Genomic DNA, 18509 nt, shown 5'->3' with positions numbered 1-18509 from the left:
TGCTTTCGCGAGACCTGTCAATCGTCATGTCAATAAAGCCCATTGAAAAACATCTTCTGCTTCCTGTGTTCGTTTTTTGCCTCCACTCTCGTGCACGCGCACACACACACACACACACACACACACACACTGGACATAACTGGTCTGAGCACCAGTATATGTTCTGAAGAGTGCTCCGCCTTTATACCCGGTGTCTGACTCTGGCTTAGAATAGCACTAAATGGTAAATAGCAGAGCTGTGAGTGAAGGAGTGGAAGGCTGGGAAATCGACCCATTAATCTGTACACTATTATGTCATCTCGTGATGTACAACGCTGACATCTCCCTGCAGTCGGGCCTGCAATAAACCAATCCGATAGTTTTTTTTGCGGCTCGTCACTGACACCCGCATCGTCTCATTTTGCTCCACAGGTGGGGGAGATGCATTACTTTATTTTTTTGATATATGCATCAAATACAGCATCTCCTAATGTGTGTGAAACACAGCAATATTGCTGTCAGGGTAAATTCCTCCAAGCCTTCAACTCCTGGCCCGATACGAGCGACTCGACTCCAGCAGCTGTTTGAAGTGTTTCCCGCCAAAGTGAATTACTGATGAATATTTCAGGACATGGAAAATACTCTTTTTGGCAAGACTAGAAGTATTGCAAATGACAGAGAGCTTAATTAAGCAAACACCCCTGTTCACTTATGAAACAGAAAGATAAGGGGATTGCAAAACAAAATGCATTAAGTACAAACGTAAACCATGGGAGAATTAAAAGAAATTAACTTCTATTCAGTCTTTGGATGCAGCTGAAAAAGCAGAGTCTTTATGGAAAAGCCACGCGGAAATCATTCTGAGGTTTACTCATTAAATTAAAGGATTAGGAACAGCAGGAGAAAGTTAACGAGAAGACGAGGAGACATGATCTGCTTATTACTGCCTGAGCAGATTCAAATGGGCCTCGAAGCCACCGACGCCAGACGGTCGCCACCAGGAACACTTCCCACGCCTCCTCACGAGATGCATCTGGATCGCTCGCTGAAGCGCGTCGCTGACGTGAGTGCAGCATTTTAAATGCTCTGAAAACTTTGAGTCTTAAAAAGGACCTGAAACTTTTTCTCAGTCAGCTTCTAGAGCGATTTGGTCACACTAACAGTTTCACTCCACACCTTCCTTTTTGTATTAGTTGTTTTCATCCTGTCTCACGAACTATCGTGTCATTCCAGATCCTGCTTCCCATCTCGTCAGTCCAACTCCCTTCACCTGCCTCTGGTCACTCCCTCGTTAGTCCCTCATTACCTTCACCTGGTCTTCATGCCCATCTCACCTGTTGCTTATTCCCTAATTAGTCCCTGTCTACTTAGGTTCCCTCACTTGCCCTCTGCCAGATTGTCTTGTGTTTTCAGACCGAGCCCTCGATCCACAGTGTGTTTGATTATTCTGTCTGTTCCGTTTCTGACGACGCTCTCAATAAAGGATCTTTATTTGCGTTATCTGTCTCCTGAGTCGTGCATTTGGGTCCACCCTAATCCCCCCCGTGACATTAGGGGCCAGATTGTAATGTCTTGGAGTTGGACTGACGAGATGGGAAGCAGGATCTGGAATGACATGATAGTTAGTGAGACAGGATGAAAACAACTAATACAAAAAGGAAGGTGTGGAGCTAAACTGTTACAGCATATTTATTGTTGAATTTCGGCAATTTTTTCCCCCTGTATTGTTCTTGTCTGCTCTGGTTTCAAGTCGGAGATGATGTCACGGCGCAGGTGACTCACGCTCCGTCTCTCTACAGCTGCAAGTAACACAACAACTGGGCTTTATGCAAATGAATGTGTGATAATGGGGTTACCAATATGCCCGTATGTCATCTGGCCACTTTTGGAGCTAGTGCTGCCAGCTAAATGCTACCTGGCTACGCTGCACGACGTATACATTTTGGAGACGGCGCAGTAGGGGAAGCCGTGGGTTGCTCCCAACACGCTGTGGAGGTGAAAGCACTATTACAATTATTTGTGTATTACGGATCATAAAGTGCATTTGAGGGGAATCACTCATAGTAAAGTGCTCTTTGAAAAAATATTTTCTCCATCAGAATAAATAAATAAATGTAGGCCTACCGTAGTGAAGCACTTTTCCAGATACAAAAATAAAAAAAGAGAATACAACAAACTCATTCTCATGTCGTGGGACTTTTTCTTTATTTCAGATCTCAAAAGGTGGGACACAATACAACCTGCATCACATCTTGAGGACCACGCTGAGAGCATCGACACACATGTACACGTTTATTCCTCAGCATCATTAGCGCGACGCGATATCGCCGGGGTGTGTGTGTGTGGGGGAGGGGGGGGGCGCGGTGCTTGTATATATTTGTACATGCGCATCCACACAAACACACAGCGCAGGGCAACTGCGGGGCTAATTTGTTTAGAAGGAATTAATGAGACATTATTCGGGGGGGAAACAATGGAGCAGAGGCAGGGTGTTTAACAGAGGGACGTCAGACAGGAAAAGCTGTCACGGAACAAGAGGCTAATATCCACCCACTGCTCCCCCGCTACTGCTCAATTACTTTATCACACGATAAGACACACACAAACACACAGAGACACACACACACACACAAAGGAAGTGCCTTTTCTGATCAGCCCTGAGTCATGAAGGAGAGACAGCTGTATACATGTGTGTGTGTTTCTAATTGAGCAGATGTTTCAGTTTTTACGGTGTCCGTTATTCAAGCGAGACACTGCCGCTGCTCTTCAGTCGACGAACCCGATCACGGGTCAAAATGCTGAGATCTGATGTGACTTCTTTTCATCACCGCAGTCCGTAGCTCCTGTCCAAAGCCGCCTCCCCCGTCGCGCTCTTTCCTTCACACCTTGTCCCCTCCCTCCTCCCTCCCTCCCTCACAGCCACTTCTTGACGACGGCCAAGGCGGAGTTGAAGGTGAACTGAGCCCGGTGGGCGCCGCGGTGAGCCAGCAGCAGGGAGCCGGCCTCGGGCCCGCGGCCCGCCGCCAGCAGCCCGCCGGCGGCCTCCTCCACGTCCCAGCCTCCCTCACGCTGGTGGGCCAGCATGTGGGCGCTGAGCGCTGGGTACAGCGGCGAGGAGGCGCAGCCCACCAGGAGCCCGGCGTCCAGCAGCAGCGAGAGGAGTTCGGCGTCGCAGGAGGCGGCCGACTCCTGGAGGAGAAGGAAGAGAGCGGGGACAAAGTGTCAACACACGTGGGGCGACGGAGTCACGAGGAACCGAGTGTGATTGCGGGGTTTTTTCTTCTTCCTTTTCCCCCCCCCCCCATCTCTGCGAAAAGATGCCAAGAGTAATTGCCACAGTTTAGGCTAAGACACAAGCGGTCCATCTGCCAAGTTACCGACTCGAAACACCCTCTGGCTGCTGCAACACGGAGCGTGGCGGATACATTTGGAGACTTACCAACAATGCATTGGAGCTTCCTGTTGCAGCAGCAGCAGTATTTACAGACTGTGTGTGATTCAATTCAATTCAATTCAGTTTATTTGTATAGCCCAATTTCACAAATTACAAATTTGTCTCGGAGTGCTTTACAATCTGTACACATAGACATCCCTGCCCCAAAACCTCACATCGGACCAGGAAAAACTCCCAAATAACCCTTCAGGGGGAAAAAAAGGGAAGAAACCTGGAGGAGAGCAACAGAGGAGGATCCCTCTCCTAGGATGGACAGATGCAATAGATGTAATGTGTACAGAAGGACAGATTTAGAGTTAAAATACATTCAATGAATATGACAGAGTGTATGAATAGTTCATAGTAGGCATATTCCACGATGGAGACCTCCACGATCCATCAGGCAGATGGCGGTGGGGAGGAGGAGTGGGCGGAGTCGCAACAGGACAGTGGCGTAGTCATGAGCAGGAATTCCACGACCCAGACGATCCATCAGGCAGATAGGATCTATGCCGTCTCATAGGGTCCGATGACCCCATGAGACGAAAGTCAAAAGGACTTCCGGGAGAAAGCAGAGTTAGTAACGTGTGATTGAGAGATGAAAATTCATCCTTAAGGAGAGAAAAAGAGGAGATAGGTACTCAGTGCATCCTAAACGTCCCGGCAGCTATAAGCCTATAGCAGCATATCAAGGGGCTGGACCAGGTGAACCTGATTCAGCCCTAACTATAAGCTCTGTCAAAGAGGAAGGTCTTAAGTCTACTCTTAAACGAGGTGACTGTGTCTGCCTCCCGGACTGAAATTGGAAGCTGGTTCCATAAAGAGGAGCTTGATAACTAAAGGCTCTGGCTCCCATTCTACTTTTTAAGACTCTAGGAACTACAAGTAGTCCCGCATTTAGTGAGCGAGCTCTCTAGTGGGGCAATATGGTACGACAAGCTCCTTAAGATATGATGGAGCATCACCAATCAAGGCTTTGTAGGTTAAGAGAAGAATTTTAAAAGTGATTCTTGATTTTACTGGGAGCCAGTGCAGAGCAGCTAGTGCAGGAGTGATGTGATCTCTTTTCTTAGTTTTAGTGAGAACACGAGCTGCAGCATTCTGGATCAACTGGAGGGACCTAAGAGATTTATTAGAGCAGCCTGCTAATAAGGAGTTGCAGTAATCCAGTCTCAAGTAACGAACACGTGAACCAATTTTTCTGCATCTTTTTGAGACAAGATGTGCCTGATTTTTGAAATATTACGTAGATGAAAGAATGCAGTCCTTGAGATTTGCTTTACGTGGGAGTTAAAGGACAAGTCCCGATCAAAGATAACGCCAAGATTCTTTACAGTGGTGTTGGATGCCAGGGCAATGCCGTCTACAGAATCCACATCACCAGATAATTGATCTCTGAGGTGCTCAGGGCCGATTAAAATTACTTCGGTTTTGTCTGAGTTTAACATCAAGAAGTTGCAGGTCATCCATGTTTTTATGTCTTTAAGACATGCTTGAATTTTACAGAGTTGGTTGCTCTCCTCTGGTTTTATCGATAAATATAGTTGAGTGTCATCTGCATAACAATGAAAGTTTATGGAGTGTTTCCTGATAATATTGCCCAAAGGAAGCATGTATAAGGTAAATAAAATTGGTCCAAGCACAGAACCTTGTGGAACTCCGTGATTAACGTTGGTGGTTATCGTAGCGTCATCGTTTACAAATACAAACTGAGATCGATCTGATAAATAGGATTTAAACCAAATTAGTGCCGTGCCTGAAATGCCAATCGACTGCTCCAGTCTCTGTAACAGGATGTCATGGTCAATGGTGTCGAATGCAGCACTAAGGTCTAACAAGACCAGGACAGAGAGGAGTCCTTTATCTGCTGCCATTAAGAGGTCATTTGTAATTTTCACCAGTGCCGTCTCGGTGCTGTGGTGTTTTCTAAATCCTGATTGAAATTTCTCAAATAAACTATTATGATGTAGAAAGTCGCACAACTGATTTGCGACCACTTTCTCAAGGATCTTGGAGAGGAAGGAGGTTAGAGATCGGTCTGTAGTTAGCCAATACCTCTGGATCCAGAGTGGGCTTCTTCAGGAGAGGTTTAATAACAGCCACTTTGAAGGAGTGTGGTACGTGGCCTGTTAGCAGAGACACATTGATAATATCTAATAGAGAGCCGCCAATTAAAGGCAAACGTCTTTAAGCAGCCTCGCGGGATGGGGTCCAAGAGACAGGTAGACGTGTTCAAGTAGAAACCGTTGAAAATAATTGGTCACGGTTGATAGGAGAAAATCACTCCAAATATACACCAGGGCATACAGCGGTTTCCAAGGCCATTCCACTTGAGGACAGATTGGCACTGGTTATGGGCAAGAGATTATTAATCTTGTCCCTAATAGTTAAAATCTTTTCATTAAAGAAGTTCATAAAGTCATTACCACTAAGGTTTATAGGAATGCTCGGCTCCACAGAGCTGTGACTCTCTGTCAGCCTGGCTACAGTGCTGAAGAGAAACCTGGGGTTGTTTTTATTTTTTTCTATTATTAATGAGTAATAGGCTGCTCTGGCATTACGGAGGGCCTTCTTATATGTTTTAAGACTATCTCGCCAAACTAAGCGGGATTCTTCGAGATTAGTTGAACGCCATATGCGTTCAAGCTTTCGTGACGTTTGCTTCAGTTTGCGGGTCTGAGGGTTATACCAGGGAGCAAACCTCCTCTTCCTCACTGTCTTCTTCTTCAGAGGGGCTATCGAATCCAGTGTCATTCTCAGAGAGCCTATGGCACTGTCAACAAGATGATCAATCTGGGACGGACTAAAGTTAGACCAGGAGTCCTCTGTTATATTGAGACGTGGTATCGAATCAAATACAGAAGGAATCGCTTTAAATTTAGCTACAGCACTATCAGTTAGACATCTAGTGTAGAAACTTTTGACTAACGGAGTACACACCGGTAGTATAAATTCAAAAGTTATGAGGTTGTGGTCTGACAGAAGAGGATTCTGTGGGAAGACGTTCAAATGCTCAATGTCAACGCCATAAGTAAGAACAAGATCAAGCGTGTGGCCAAAGCTGTGAGTGGGTTTCTGTACTCTGACAGAAGCCAATCGAGTCCAACAAGGAGATGAATGCAGCACTAAGGCAATCATTATCAACATCCACATGGATATTAAAATCTCCAACAATAATAACTTTATCGGTTTTAAGAACCAAACTTGATATAAATTCTGAGAATTCAGATATAAACTCTGAATATGGACCTGGTGGCGGTACAGAATCACAAATTGAATTGGCTGTAGTGTTTTCCAGGTTGGATGTGAAAGACTAAGAACAAGGCTTTCAAATGAGGTGTAGTGTAATTTTGGTTGAGGATTAATTAATAGGCTCGATTCAAAGATGGCTGCTACTCCACCTCCTCGACCGGTGCCTCGAGGAATGTGAGTATTAATATGACTTGGAGGAGTCGATTCATTCAGGCAGACATATTCTTCATGGCTCAGCCAGGTTTCAGTTAGGCAACATAAATCAATGTGATTATCTGATATTAAATCATTCAGTAACACAGCTTTAGATGACAGAGATCGAATATTTAGGAGACCACATTTAATAGACCTATTTTGTTGCACTGCTGAAATAATTGTGTTAACTTGTATAAGGTTATTGTGTACGACTCCTCTTCTGCTTACTTTTGATTTATTTAATTGAAGTGGCCGTGGGACAGACACAGTCTCTACTCTAAAGTCAAGGGTGGGTAACTGCTCGAATGGAAGAGCAGAGAAGGGTGTTAAACTACAACTCTGCTCCCGGTTCCTGATCTGAACCCTGGGTTGTCATAGATTAAGTCCGTGATCAACTTGGTCATATTCGCAGAAATGAGACGCTCCGTCCAACGTGGGATGAATGCCGCCTCCTCATCAGATCAGGTTTTCCCCAGAAAGTCTTCCAGTTGTCTACGTAGCCCACATTATTCGCTGGGCACCACCTCGACAGCCAGCGGTTGAAAGACGACATTCGGCTATACAATTCGTCTGTCTGCAAATTTGGGAGAGGGCCAGAGAAAATTACGGTGTCCGACAACGTCTTGGCATAAGCACACACCGATTCCACATTAATTTTAGTGAGTTCCGAGCGGCGGGCTCAGGCGTCATTACCACCGGCGTGTATTACAATCTGACTGTATCTCCGCTTATCCTTAGCCAGCAGTTTCAAACAAGACTCCACGTCGCCCGCTCTGGCCCCGGGAGGCACACGACTCTGGTCCGTGGCTTCGCTATTTTCACGTTCCTGACTATAGAGCTCCCGATAACCAGGGTGTGTTCCTCAGCGGTGTGTCGCTGAGCAGGAAAACTGGTTCAAACGTGAAGTGGTTGGTGCACAGCGGGCTTCTGTGTAGACTTACTACTCCTGCGAACAGTTACCCAACCATCCGGCTGCACGGTTACCGCCGGGGCACAGCTAACAGCTGACTGTAGCTCGCGCCGACTACGGGAGAGGGCGGGCTAACTAGCATAGCTGTCTGAGCTTCGATAGCGCGGAGCCGTGCATCTAACCCACTTAGACCTGCCTCCAACCTAGCAAATAAACTACACTTGTTGCATGTATCGTTATCATTAAGGGAGGCAGGGGGATAACTATACATGAGACACACTGAGCAAGAGGGAGCGGGAGGGAGAGAAGAAGAAGTCATGCTCGCTGTTGAGCTGGCAACCAAAGCTTACCGGAAGAGTGAGATGATGCGTTGTGTGTCTTCTGTAACAATGTTACAGAAGACACACAAACACCCACACAAACACACACACACACACACACAGCTTTGGGAGAGGAACATTCTCGGTTACCAACACAACTCTGAACACATGGTGATGCACAAACAAATCTTTACGTAACGTTTTAATCCCATCTTCCGCCCTCTTTACATCAATGAAATTAAATGCAAATTCAAACTGCTGAAATGCCAGTGGGGCCGCTGTGAGTGGTTTACAGACTGAGTGCTGGGGTGGAAAGACTCTCCGTGACTCAGCCCATCTCCTCTCACCTGTTTGCTGCCTCTGTTATTAAGCTAGCACTTGCTAAAACTAGCAGCGAGTCCCTGTCAGGGTATTTCTGGAGCTGAGGCAGATCAATTATGAATTTGCGGCTCATGTCGTCTCTTCTGAAGGTGAGCAGGGGAGCAGAGGCGGATGGATTTCTCCCCCTCACCTCTAGAATCTCCATTTCTTCCTCCTCGAAAAGGAAAATCATGTTTAAAAACAGAAAACTGTGAAAAAAAAGTATCACTTCACCGGCGGCGAGGCTGAGTGAGCCTGAACGTCTCACGAGAGAGTTGAGCGACATTCAACTCTTGTCAATGACACTGTTCCTGTGGAGTGTTATAATATATATATTTTAAAAAGAAATATATATATATATGTCTTTCTTTAATATATAATTGTTATATATATATATATATTAAAGAAAGACATATATATATTTATATATGTCTTTCTTTAATATATATATATATATATACATTTAATAATACATTTTCTTCACACATGTACGTTTTACTTTGTAGTAATCCGAGCAGATCTGAGAAAGAACATCATCACTCGGCCCAAAAAAATATTTTGTGGTGAAAATATTCCGGATGAGATTAACAATTTAAATACAATACAAGTTCCCTGTTGCTTTGAGTCCGAGGGGGACTGAGGGCTGACATAACAGCTGGACAGATACAGTATGTCAAGCATGACTAATAACTTAATTTCCTCCTCTGTTCGGAGATGGGACCAGATGAATCATGACAAGCTGTGTGTGGGAGGGATGGGGGCGCAAGAGGAGAGGAGACGGCCGTGGACAGATATGAATCCGGAGACAAGAGGTGGACGAGGAGGTCATCCGGTTATAATGAGAATTAAAAGAAAGAACAGACGAAAAGGGCGACGGGAGGGCTACGAAGTGTGGGAAATGCGGCACGCAGAAGTCAGGAGAAAGGCCGACGTGCACTGAAGGCATCGGATGCGTTCATCTTTCAGTGCACCGACTGTGTCCAAGGCCCGAGCCGAGGAGAGGCACTTCAAAACAACTTAGCGCTTCAAACTTTGGATTTCGGAGCCACAACAGAGACACAGAACAAATGTTCTACGTGTCAACATCGACCGACGTCAAAACCCGATATGTGACCAGGATCATTTCAAAGGCCACAGCTAAAGGAGCAAAGCAGGATCCGCTTGTTAGAGCGTGGCTCTTATTTTAATGGCTCTGATGATATTGCCCTACAAAGTCATACGAATAACTTTATTTATATAGCAACCTTTCCACGACAAAGTTACAATGTGCTTCAAAGTATTTCCTGAGATCTGTGAATACAGTGACAGTACACAAGAAAGACGAGAGCAGCAAGATGTGTGTGTGGCACCTTTCATTCTGGGTCGTGGAGTTCAAAGCGATGAGCCGGAAATACGACGGAACGAGTGTAACACAAAAAAACAACAGAAAAGACAAGAGCGGCAATGTGAGACTAATGAGTTTACACGTGAGGACGGGCCTCGACCTCACAAAGAGGACTAAAACCGTTATGATGAATGGAAAAGTGATTATGAACAGCACACTATTGTGCAAATTGATTAATCGCTCAAGTGATTTATCAAGGACAAATGTGTCAACGTGAGGCATCGCCCGCTTACTGCGTTTCATATCCTCGTACAACAGGCGGCGCTCAGTTGATCGTGTTCAAACGAGACAAAGTGATTCATCTACACAATCAATCATTTCAACAATTAACAGTTGCAACAAAAAAGTTTGGCTAACCCCTGGGATGTGTTGGATGGAACCAACTTTCCACCAACGGAAAAGTTGGTGAAAGGGGGGGGGGGGATGTACGGGCCCGTCAGACGTGATAAGTCGGTACAGATGTTGCAACACACAGTACAGATGTTGCATTTTGGGGTTTGGTCATGAACCAAAGTGGACATTTAATCCTGGTGGAGACATTCTATTCAGTTTAGTGGTATAGCCCATTTTCACAAATTCATCTCGGAGTGCTTTACAATCTGTACACATAGACATCCCTGCCCTAAAACCTCACATCGGATCAGGAAAAACTCCCAAATAACCCTTCAGGGGGAAAAAAAGGGAAGAAACCTTGAGGAGAGCAACAGAGGAGGATCCCTCTCCAGGATGGACAGGTGCAATAGATGTCATGTGACCAGAAGGACAGATTTAGAGTTAAAATACATTCAATGAATATGACAGAGTGTATGAATAGTTGGTAGTCGGCATATTCCACGATGGAGACCTCCACGATCCATCAGGCACGACATGAAGCTCTCCACAACATTTCCATCCGACCCAAAGAGGCAAATGAGACGAAAAAACATCTAATGGTCCGCAATTATTCTTCGATATTTTTACTTCGTCAAACATTGTGCCCCTTTGAAGCTATTCCCGTGATTAAAGGCGGCGCACATTAATGTGACCTGATGGGGTGTTAATGACCAACAGCACCTTCTGTGGTGTTAACGAGGACTCACACCTACGCGCTGAATACTGGACGAGGAGGCCGCTGGTCTGAGAAGTAACAGCGTACGCACGGATTATCACACCCGGTGAGTTTGGGCAATGTGTAGAGAATTAGAGAACAAGGAATTACTGTAAGAAAGCACAGCCGCACACGACTTACACACAATGTATCTCGGAGGAAAGCCAGAAGAGGCATGGTCCTCTTTGCACACACACACACACACACAACCTTCCATGTTCTTACTGTTTGACGGTGTGAAGAGAGAGACAGCGGATTTGAGTCTTAGTCAGTTGGATCGACAGTGGGGCTGAAAATAGATGTGAAGGAGCAGCGGGAAGGGGGAGGGGTGGAGGGGGAGGAGTCTTGATATCACAGAGGAGGCATATAACTTTATGGCCTTTTTACAGCATGAACTGTGTGTGTGTGTGTGCTCTCACAAGCCGCTGGCGTGTGGTGAGTGAATGAACAAACACTCAGCATGTCAAGAGCGCTGACACGTCAAACTGAAGCCATAACATGGCCGACCCCCCCCCACCCCTCGCTCTTGTTATTACTTGCCGTCTTTGCCCTGTGAAAGACAGCCAAGGTCGTCTCTCCCGCTCGTCTTCAATGGACGCTAACTATCGACCGATTGGTCCGGTCAATTTTCAACACCCTTGTTTTCTATTCTCACTCTGCACGTCTCTCTCTTTCCGTCTCGGCCTTCTGTCTCCCGGAGTTAAACCGGGCCGAGAGCCGAATTGGAGTTACGGTACACGTAGAGTGCCTAATCCATAATGTGTCGGCCGAGCCTTCCTTTGTCATCTAAATCAAAAAGCATCTTTGGAATGCCGAGCAACACACGACCGTCTCCTTCCCTTCTTCTCTCATCCGTTTCTCTCCTTTCCTCAGCCTCCGCTTCCCATCCCTCCGTCCTCTCTTTCCCCGGGCTTTAGTGGTGCGACTAAGCGCGCGCACACACACACACACGCACACATGTGCACGGTCCTTTCTTACGGCGCGACATGATTGAAAGTGACAGAAGAGGCTGTGAACTAAAAATATATATATATATATTATAAAAATAAAGATGGGTTTGCTCGTGTGCGTCACATCCCAAACACAGGTTGAGCAAGATTAACAAGTCTAATATGACACAAAAGGTGTAAACAAGCCCACTTTAATAAGCAATTAAGATTCATAACGGCTCCATCACACACACTCCCACACCGCTCGTCATCGTGAACAAGGTGTACGATGCTTCGGAGAAGCCACGGGAGCACGAGAGACGCATTTATCGGTGGAAGTTGTCCTTTTGTCTTCAGGAATGTTATTTTTCCTGCTCTAACACGAGCTGCCAGTGACCGTGTTTACATGCATTCGAATAACTGGCTTAGTCGGACTGAAATCGAATTATCCGTTTCACGTAAACACCTTTGTTCGACTATGTGCGGTCCGACTACGATCCGATTAACACCCCTGGATAACTCGATCCGATCCGGTTGATAATTCGACTATCGCTGCATGTAACGGTGAATTGGATTAGGAACTGGACTTTGCGTCTTTGCGCATGCTTGAGATCCCGCCGCCCTCCTCCCCCCCTCCCTCCCATGTCGTGACCCGGAAGTCGAAAGAGACGATAATGTCACTTTTAACATCATGCGGCATTTTTGGTGTTGACTGCAGTTGTGTGTGTGTGTGTGTGTGTGTGTGTGTGCGCTGTACGTGTTGCCCTGACAGCTCATTCATATTGGCAGGACGGCCCTTATCAGCCTCCTTATCTCCGTCTTCCATTAGTCAGCCCGGTATTCACCTCTGGCTCCCTGCTCCTGCATGGTCCATATATCTTCACTAGGACGAGGAGAGCGGAGGAGGAATGGAGGATATAAGGGAGGGAGGGAGGGAGGGAGAGAGAAAGTGCGAGCGGAGAGGCCACATGTGCTTCTGCTCCCAGTGAAAAGAAATAAAAGCCTGCATGCGAACACGGCTTCTTCCCGCATCATTGAGAACACTTCTTCATTACCTGCGCTCTCTCTCTCTCTACTACTTCTTTTCTCTTCCTTTCAAATCATACACTCAACTCCCACTCCTTTCTTCCTCCACCCCCCCCCCCCAATACCTCTATGCCCACCGTGGCAGTGAATGTAAAGCAAAATAAAAGACAAATATATGCCTTTTTTTTCTCTTCTTTTCTTTCTGTGTCTCGTAGTTTTCTGTAACACCATTTTAATTAAAAAATAATCTTCACATTCCATCTTTTGTGTGTGTGTGTGTGTGATTGATCCAAGGCCATCTCTCTTATGGAAAAAAACGACAGAAAAGCAATGTCGATACTGGAGAAAAACAATGTGCGTCGTAATCTATGACATCGGATGCAGAGCCGAGTGCCAGGGGAAACACAGCGGCCGTGGCTGAAGATAAGGCCCGTCCGTCACTCAGAGTGGCGTGGCGTGCTCATGTATTTAATTAGGAGTGCGGTTGTTAGCGGATAAATATAGGATGCGATATGGACAAAATCGGCCCCGGACTTGGTAATGTAGACACGAATGTTAATAAAATCCACATGTTTTCTGTGATGAATGGAGCTTTTATGTGTAGGAATGAAACAATGTGACAAAAGAGATGAAACGCCTAAAGTAATTTAATAATAACAAATGCCAATTATAGTCGAGCTTCCACGGTGCTCTCATCGGAATGTCTGATTGACTGAAGGAAAATGAATCATTTGGGATCCCGATGGGCTGAAGAGTCCAGGCCATCTGTAGGTAAGAGGACGTGCGCTATATTTCTATTGTTTACATTCATAAAATCCGATATGAGAGTGTCAGAAACTCATGTGCAGCGCTCTGCCGTCTCATAAGTCTTAAAACTTCCTGGATTGTTTTTTCATATCTCGTGAAATACGATCGTCGGACATGAAGCAGCGTGACCTCGCCGACCCCGTTAGGCTCTCAGAAATAATATCGGGGGGAAAAAAGTTGGATAGGAGCCTCTCTAAATACAAATTCCATCACTAAGTTTGATAACCTGAACCTCTATGTAATTTGACTGAACAGATTCTTTAAAATCATAAACACTGGACTAGAAAACAAACATAGCAAACACACACACACACACACACACAGACAGACAAATACACACACACACACACACACAGACACACACACACACACAGACACAGACAGACAGACAGACAAATACACACCCTGAAAAACACAGACAGATAAATACAGACCCACACACACAGACAGGCAAATACACACACACAGACAGACACACACAGACAGACAAATACACACACACACACACAGAGACAGACACACACACAGACAGACAAATACACACACACACACACACAGACAGACAGACAAAAACACACACACAGACAGACAAATACACACACACAGACAGATAAATACAGACCCACACACACAGACAAAAACACACACACAGACAGGCAAATACACACACACAGACAGACAAAAACACACACACAGACAGACAAATACACACACACACAGAGACAAAAACACACACACAGACAGGCAAATACACACACACACAGACAGACAAAAACACACACAGACAGACAAATACACACACACACACAGACAGACAAAAACACACACACAGACAGACAAATACACACACACAGACAGACAAATACACACACACACAGTCAAAAACACACACAGACAGGCAAATACACACACACACACACAGACAAAAACACACACACAGACAGGCAAATACACACACACACACACAGACAAAAACACACACACAGACAGACACACACCCACATGCCTGCTGCGAGCCACACATTATCAGACGCATTAGCCGTCAGACCGTCCGTCTGATGATGTCATCCTCAGAGGAACACGGCTCTGCTCCTCTGAGCGTGGCCCCGTTCGCTCGGCTCTCTTTTCAAAGCGAGCCGACACACGACCCGTCTCACTCCATTCGCCCCCTCCTCTTTACCCCCTCCCCGCTCCGTCCCCTCTACCTCTCGGTCGTCCTTGCTTTACATGTTTCATACATCTGTTCCGTCTTTGCAATTTCCCTTCTCATCTCATCCCTCGCTCTTAACACCCGTTTCCCCTCCTCCAGCTGACTTCCTCTTCTACACATCTAAATCGCACATCTCTTCGCCTTCCATCTCCAACACCCCGCCTCCTCCAGCCCCCCCACACACACACTCGCTGCTCTCTGTGGGATAAAAGCGGCGCGGCGCTGCTCAGGTGTACCGATACCGGAGCTTTAACGTTTCATTTAATAGGCGCTCTGTCACTTATTAGAGTGTCTTTCTCTTATCTGATGCAGGCACACAGAGCGGGTCTGCTGGGTCTGAGAGGCCTGCTTTGTGACAATTGCTTATCTGATGGGGAACCAGCGGAGGCCCGCCCACACGGACTTTAACTATTACTCTCTTATCCGATCGTGGCTGCCCAGAACCAGAGGACGGTTCTCGAGTGAATGAGCACCGGCTTATGATTCTATTGATGAACCTTCATTCATATCTTACGACCTGTGAAGAGGTTTTTATAAGTTTTGGCTCACATTTTTATCAGTTCTCTCCTTTGCAGCCCACATTTCTTTTTGTAGTCCATTGCTTTTATTACATAGATCCGTGCCACTGAGGGTAAATCTGAGGGGTCAGCAGATGAAAAAAATACCTGTTTCACAAAAGATGATTATTTTTTTAGACTTTTAATATTTTTAAATGAAATATTTCCTGAATCTTTACGGGCTGCAAGGCAACAGGTTTAGAAGAACCATTGGATCCTTTGATTAACAGATAATTAATAACAATTCTGATCCATTCAATAATTTAAGCCATTTATCAAGAGAAAAAAGTCAAACTTTTTCTTATTAAAAACAACTCAAATGTGAAGATGTTCTGCTATTTGCCGTTTTATCATCCTTGACCTCCACAAACTTCACACAACAAATAACCAATGACATTTAAAAGAAGTTCGACAATGTTTGCATGTAAACTGTGGACCATGCAGACCATTACGACGCCACTTACTGCGCTCATGCTGTTGATCTGATCCAGAGTCAGCTGCAGCAGTTGCTCATCGGCGCTCTCCGCCATCAGTTTGAGTGCAGGCTGCTGGAGGCTCTGCCGGTCTTGGAGCAGCAGGCCAGCTATAAGTCTGATACACTGGAGAGGAAGAGAGGGGAGGGGGGGGGAATGGTGGAAAGAAATGTGTTGATGAACGGACGAATGGAGGCGGGGCCGAGATTAAAGGCAAAAGTGTGATGAAAATACATTTGAAAAAGAGCGAGAGAGGAGAAGAGAGGAGAGCAGGAGACAGAGGGAAGAGAGTAGGCGAGGGACAGTCAAGGTGAATCGATGTGCATATACTGTACAGACATGCCGGCACATCATACTTCACAAAAGGTCGACACACAAACACACACAAACACACACAGACCAGACACACAGTCCTCTCCAGCAATATATGGATATCACGAGGCGATCTGACTTCCCCGTGCTCTGGCGGCTTCATTCCAGCAGATTAAAATTAAAGCTGCTCAGAACAGAGTAAAAAGGCCTCTTTCTACCCCCCCCCCCCCACACACACACACACTACATTTACACTGCACACATACACACACTTTTCATTTACACTACACACATACACACACTTTGCATTTTGCACACTGTCTATATTTAATATTTAATATTTTTATATTTAATTTAATTTTAGTCATTAGTATTGTATTGTGTATGCATATATGTTGTATATATACATATATATTTTATATTTTACTTTGTATACTTCTTGTATACATCTATATCTTTCATCCCTGTTTTTTATATTTTATATTTTATTCTCGTGTGTTTAGTTTATTGGTGCTGCTACTGCTTCGACAAATTTCCCCTTGGGGATTAATAAAGTATTTATCTATCTATCTATCTATCTAATATTAGACAGCCGGGCAGACACTAGCCTATTCACGCTGAATAGCATTAGCGCTAAACTAATATCAGCTATATGTACAGGATGGCGTTCGGCTCACCTCTCGCATGGCGCTCAGCAGGGCATGAGTAGCATTAGGGGCAGTCGGGTATCAAAGAGCGGCGAGCGCCTATTGTACTTTGCAAAAAAGTACCGAGCCGATGCTAACTCGTTGCCGTGGGTAACACGCTTAATGGCTTCCGGCGTCGGTATGAAGACGTGGGGGGAGATGGTGGCGCTGCGGTGAGATATTCATCACAATGGAAAATGTGTTGGAGAGTTTTTTTTTTCTTTGGTTCAAAATGTTCACTCTGCTCACTGGATGTGCAGTAATGATCTTTAAGAGTGTCATTGAAATGCACTTGCAGTGTTATGAACTGGGTGTCTGTGGCAAACAATCCCAAAGTGGCACTCTGCTCTTCAGAAGGTGTTTTTAACACTCGCTCAGATGTCTCCCCAATTGACCCGAGTCCACCCGGCGCCATCTTTGCAGCACCAAATAATTACAAAGATACAATCTCATATCCAAGCTCAGAGAAAAATGTAATATACTCCGAGAGGCTCACGAGAATGTTTTGACTCAAATTGGCCACCGAACTTTTATTTTGGATCTTTTCATGTTTTATTTGTTCTGTTTCTCCTCAAAGTATGAGGCATGGAGAGATGTGTTACTTTTGGAACCTGCGTTATGCACCTCCGTCTCCAGTAATGAAAAAAAATTTAAAAAGAAAATGTGCACAAGCGGTGACTTCTGGAAAGTGAGATCTGAAACACGCCTGCAATCACCCCTCCTGTTACCTTAACATGTACTAACATATTTTACCCTCGGGGTCAATTTGACCCCAACAATTAAAACCTCCAGAAAATTATTAGAATTAATATTGTTTCCCAAGTTTAAGTGTGAGGTACTTTATGTTTGTTTGTTGACTACCTAAATAGCCCTTTAAATATATAAAAAAGTTGATATTTCTTATACGTTTGACACAGTGAAAAACAGCCTGGGGTCAAATTGACCCGAAAGAACACCGACGTTAAACATTGAATGGGGTCAAATTGACCCTAAAGGTGACAGGAGGGTTAAAGGCATTGGGCTGAAAAACAAAGAAGGATTAATCTCCGAGAGGATGTTTTGATGTTTTGATGTTTACCTGCACGGGAAGCTTGTGCTTGGTGTCGTAGATGGACCGCACCATGGTGACGATCTGCTGACCCAGGTCCGATCTGACCTCCGACACCTGGCTGCGGGTCAGCAGGGCCGACGTCAGCACCACCCAGGGGTTACGCTCCGACGCCGCCCTGGAAACAGACGGCGAGACGGAGCCGTGAATGAGTGTGTGTGTGTCTGTACACGAGAGGCACGCCGCCTGGTGATGAGCTGCATTAGTGAGCGTGTTCAGGAGCATAGAACATGTGGGAAAAGAGCATGAGCAACTCCTGTCATGCCATTCATCCAGTACTCCCGTGTCCCCGGATGGGAGACGATCACCGGGTCACAGCAGCCCGACGACGGGATGCCATGATGCATAAATCCAGCAGCCACATAAGAAGAACAGCATTAAGTCACAGGCTGACAGGAGCTCAGACACAGGGATCAAGAGGTTTAGAGGCGATCTCATGAAGTCTGACGTTGACGTGTAAGCAAGGAGGAAAGATGTTGGA

The 18509-nt window shown here is 45.6% G+C and overlaps 1 protein-coding gene across 3 annotated transcripts in view; it reads right to left on the bottom strand.

The window, feature by feature from the left end:
* Positions 1-2156: 2156 nt before the first annotated feature.
* The window catches only part of nbas (NBAS subunit of NRZ tethering complex), a 151585-nt gene continuing 135232 nt past the window's right edge, over positions 2157-18509 (bottom strand). For 2 of the 3 annotated variants that reach the window (XM_056428488.1, XM_056428490.1), the window contains 4 exons: positions 17999-18146; positions 15914-16048; positions 3419-3466; positions 2157-3168 (listed from right to left, as the gene is read on the bottom strand). In XM_056428488.1, coding sequence (XP_056284463.1) covers positions 2893-3168; positions 3419-3466; positions 15914-16048; positions 17999-18146 — 607 coding nt within the window. In that variant the 3' untranslated portion in view covers positions 2157-2892. The remainder of the gene's footprint in view (positions 3169-3418; positions 3467-15913; positions 16049-17998; positions 18147-18509) is intronic. The other variant, XM_056428489.1, reaches the window with a different exon arrangement.

Source organism: Pseudoliparis swirei, chromosome 12 (assembly GCF_029220125.1).
Source record: "Pseudoliparis swirei isolate HS2019 ecotype Mariana Trench chromosome 12, NWPU_hadal_v1, whole genome shotgun sequence".
In the NCBI taxonomy this organism is placed as follows: domain Eukaryota; kingdom Metazoa; phylum Chordata; class Actinopteri; order Perciformes; family Liparidae; genus Pseudoliparis; species Pseudoliparis swirei.
This window is presented reverse-complemented; position numbering and strand designations above follow the sequence as displayed.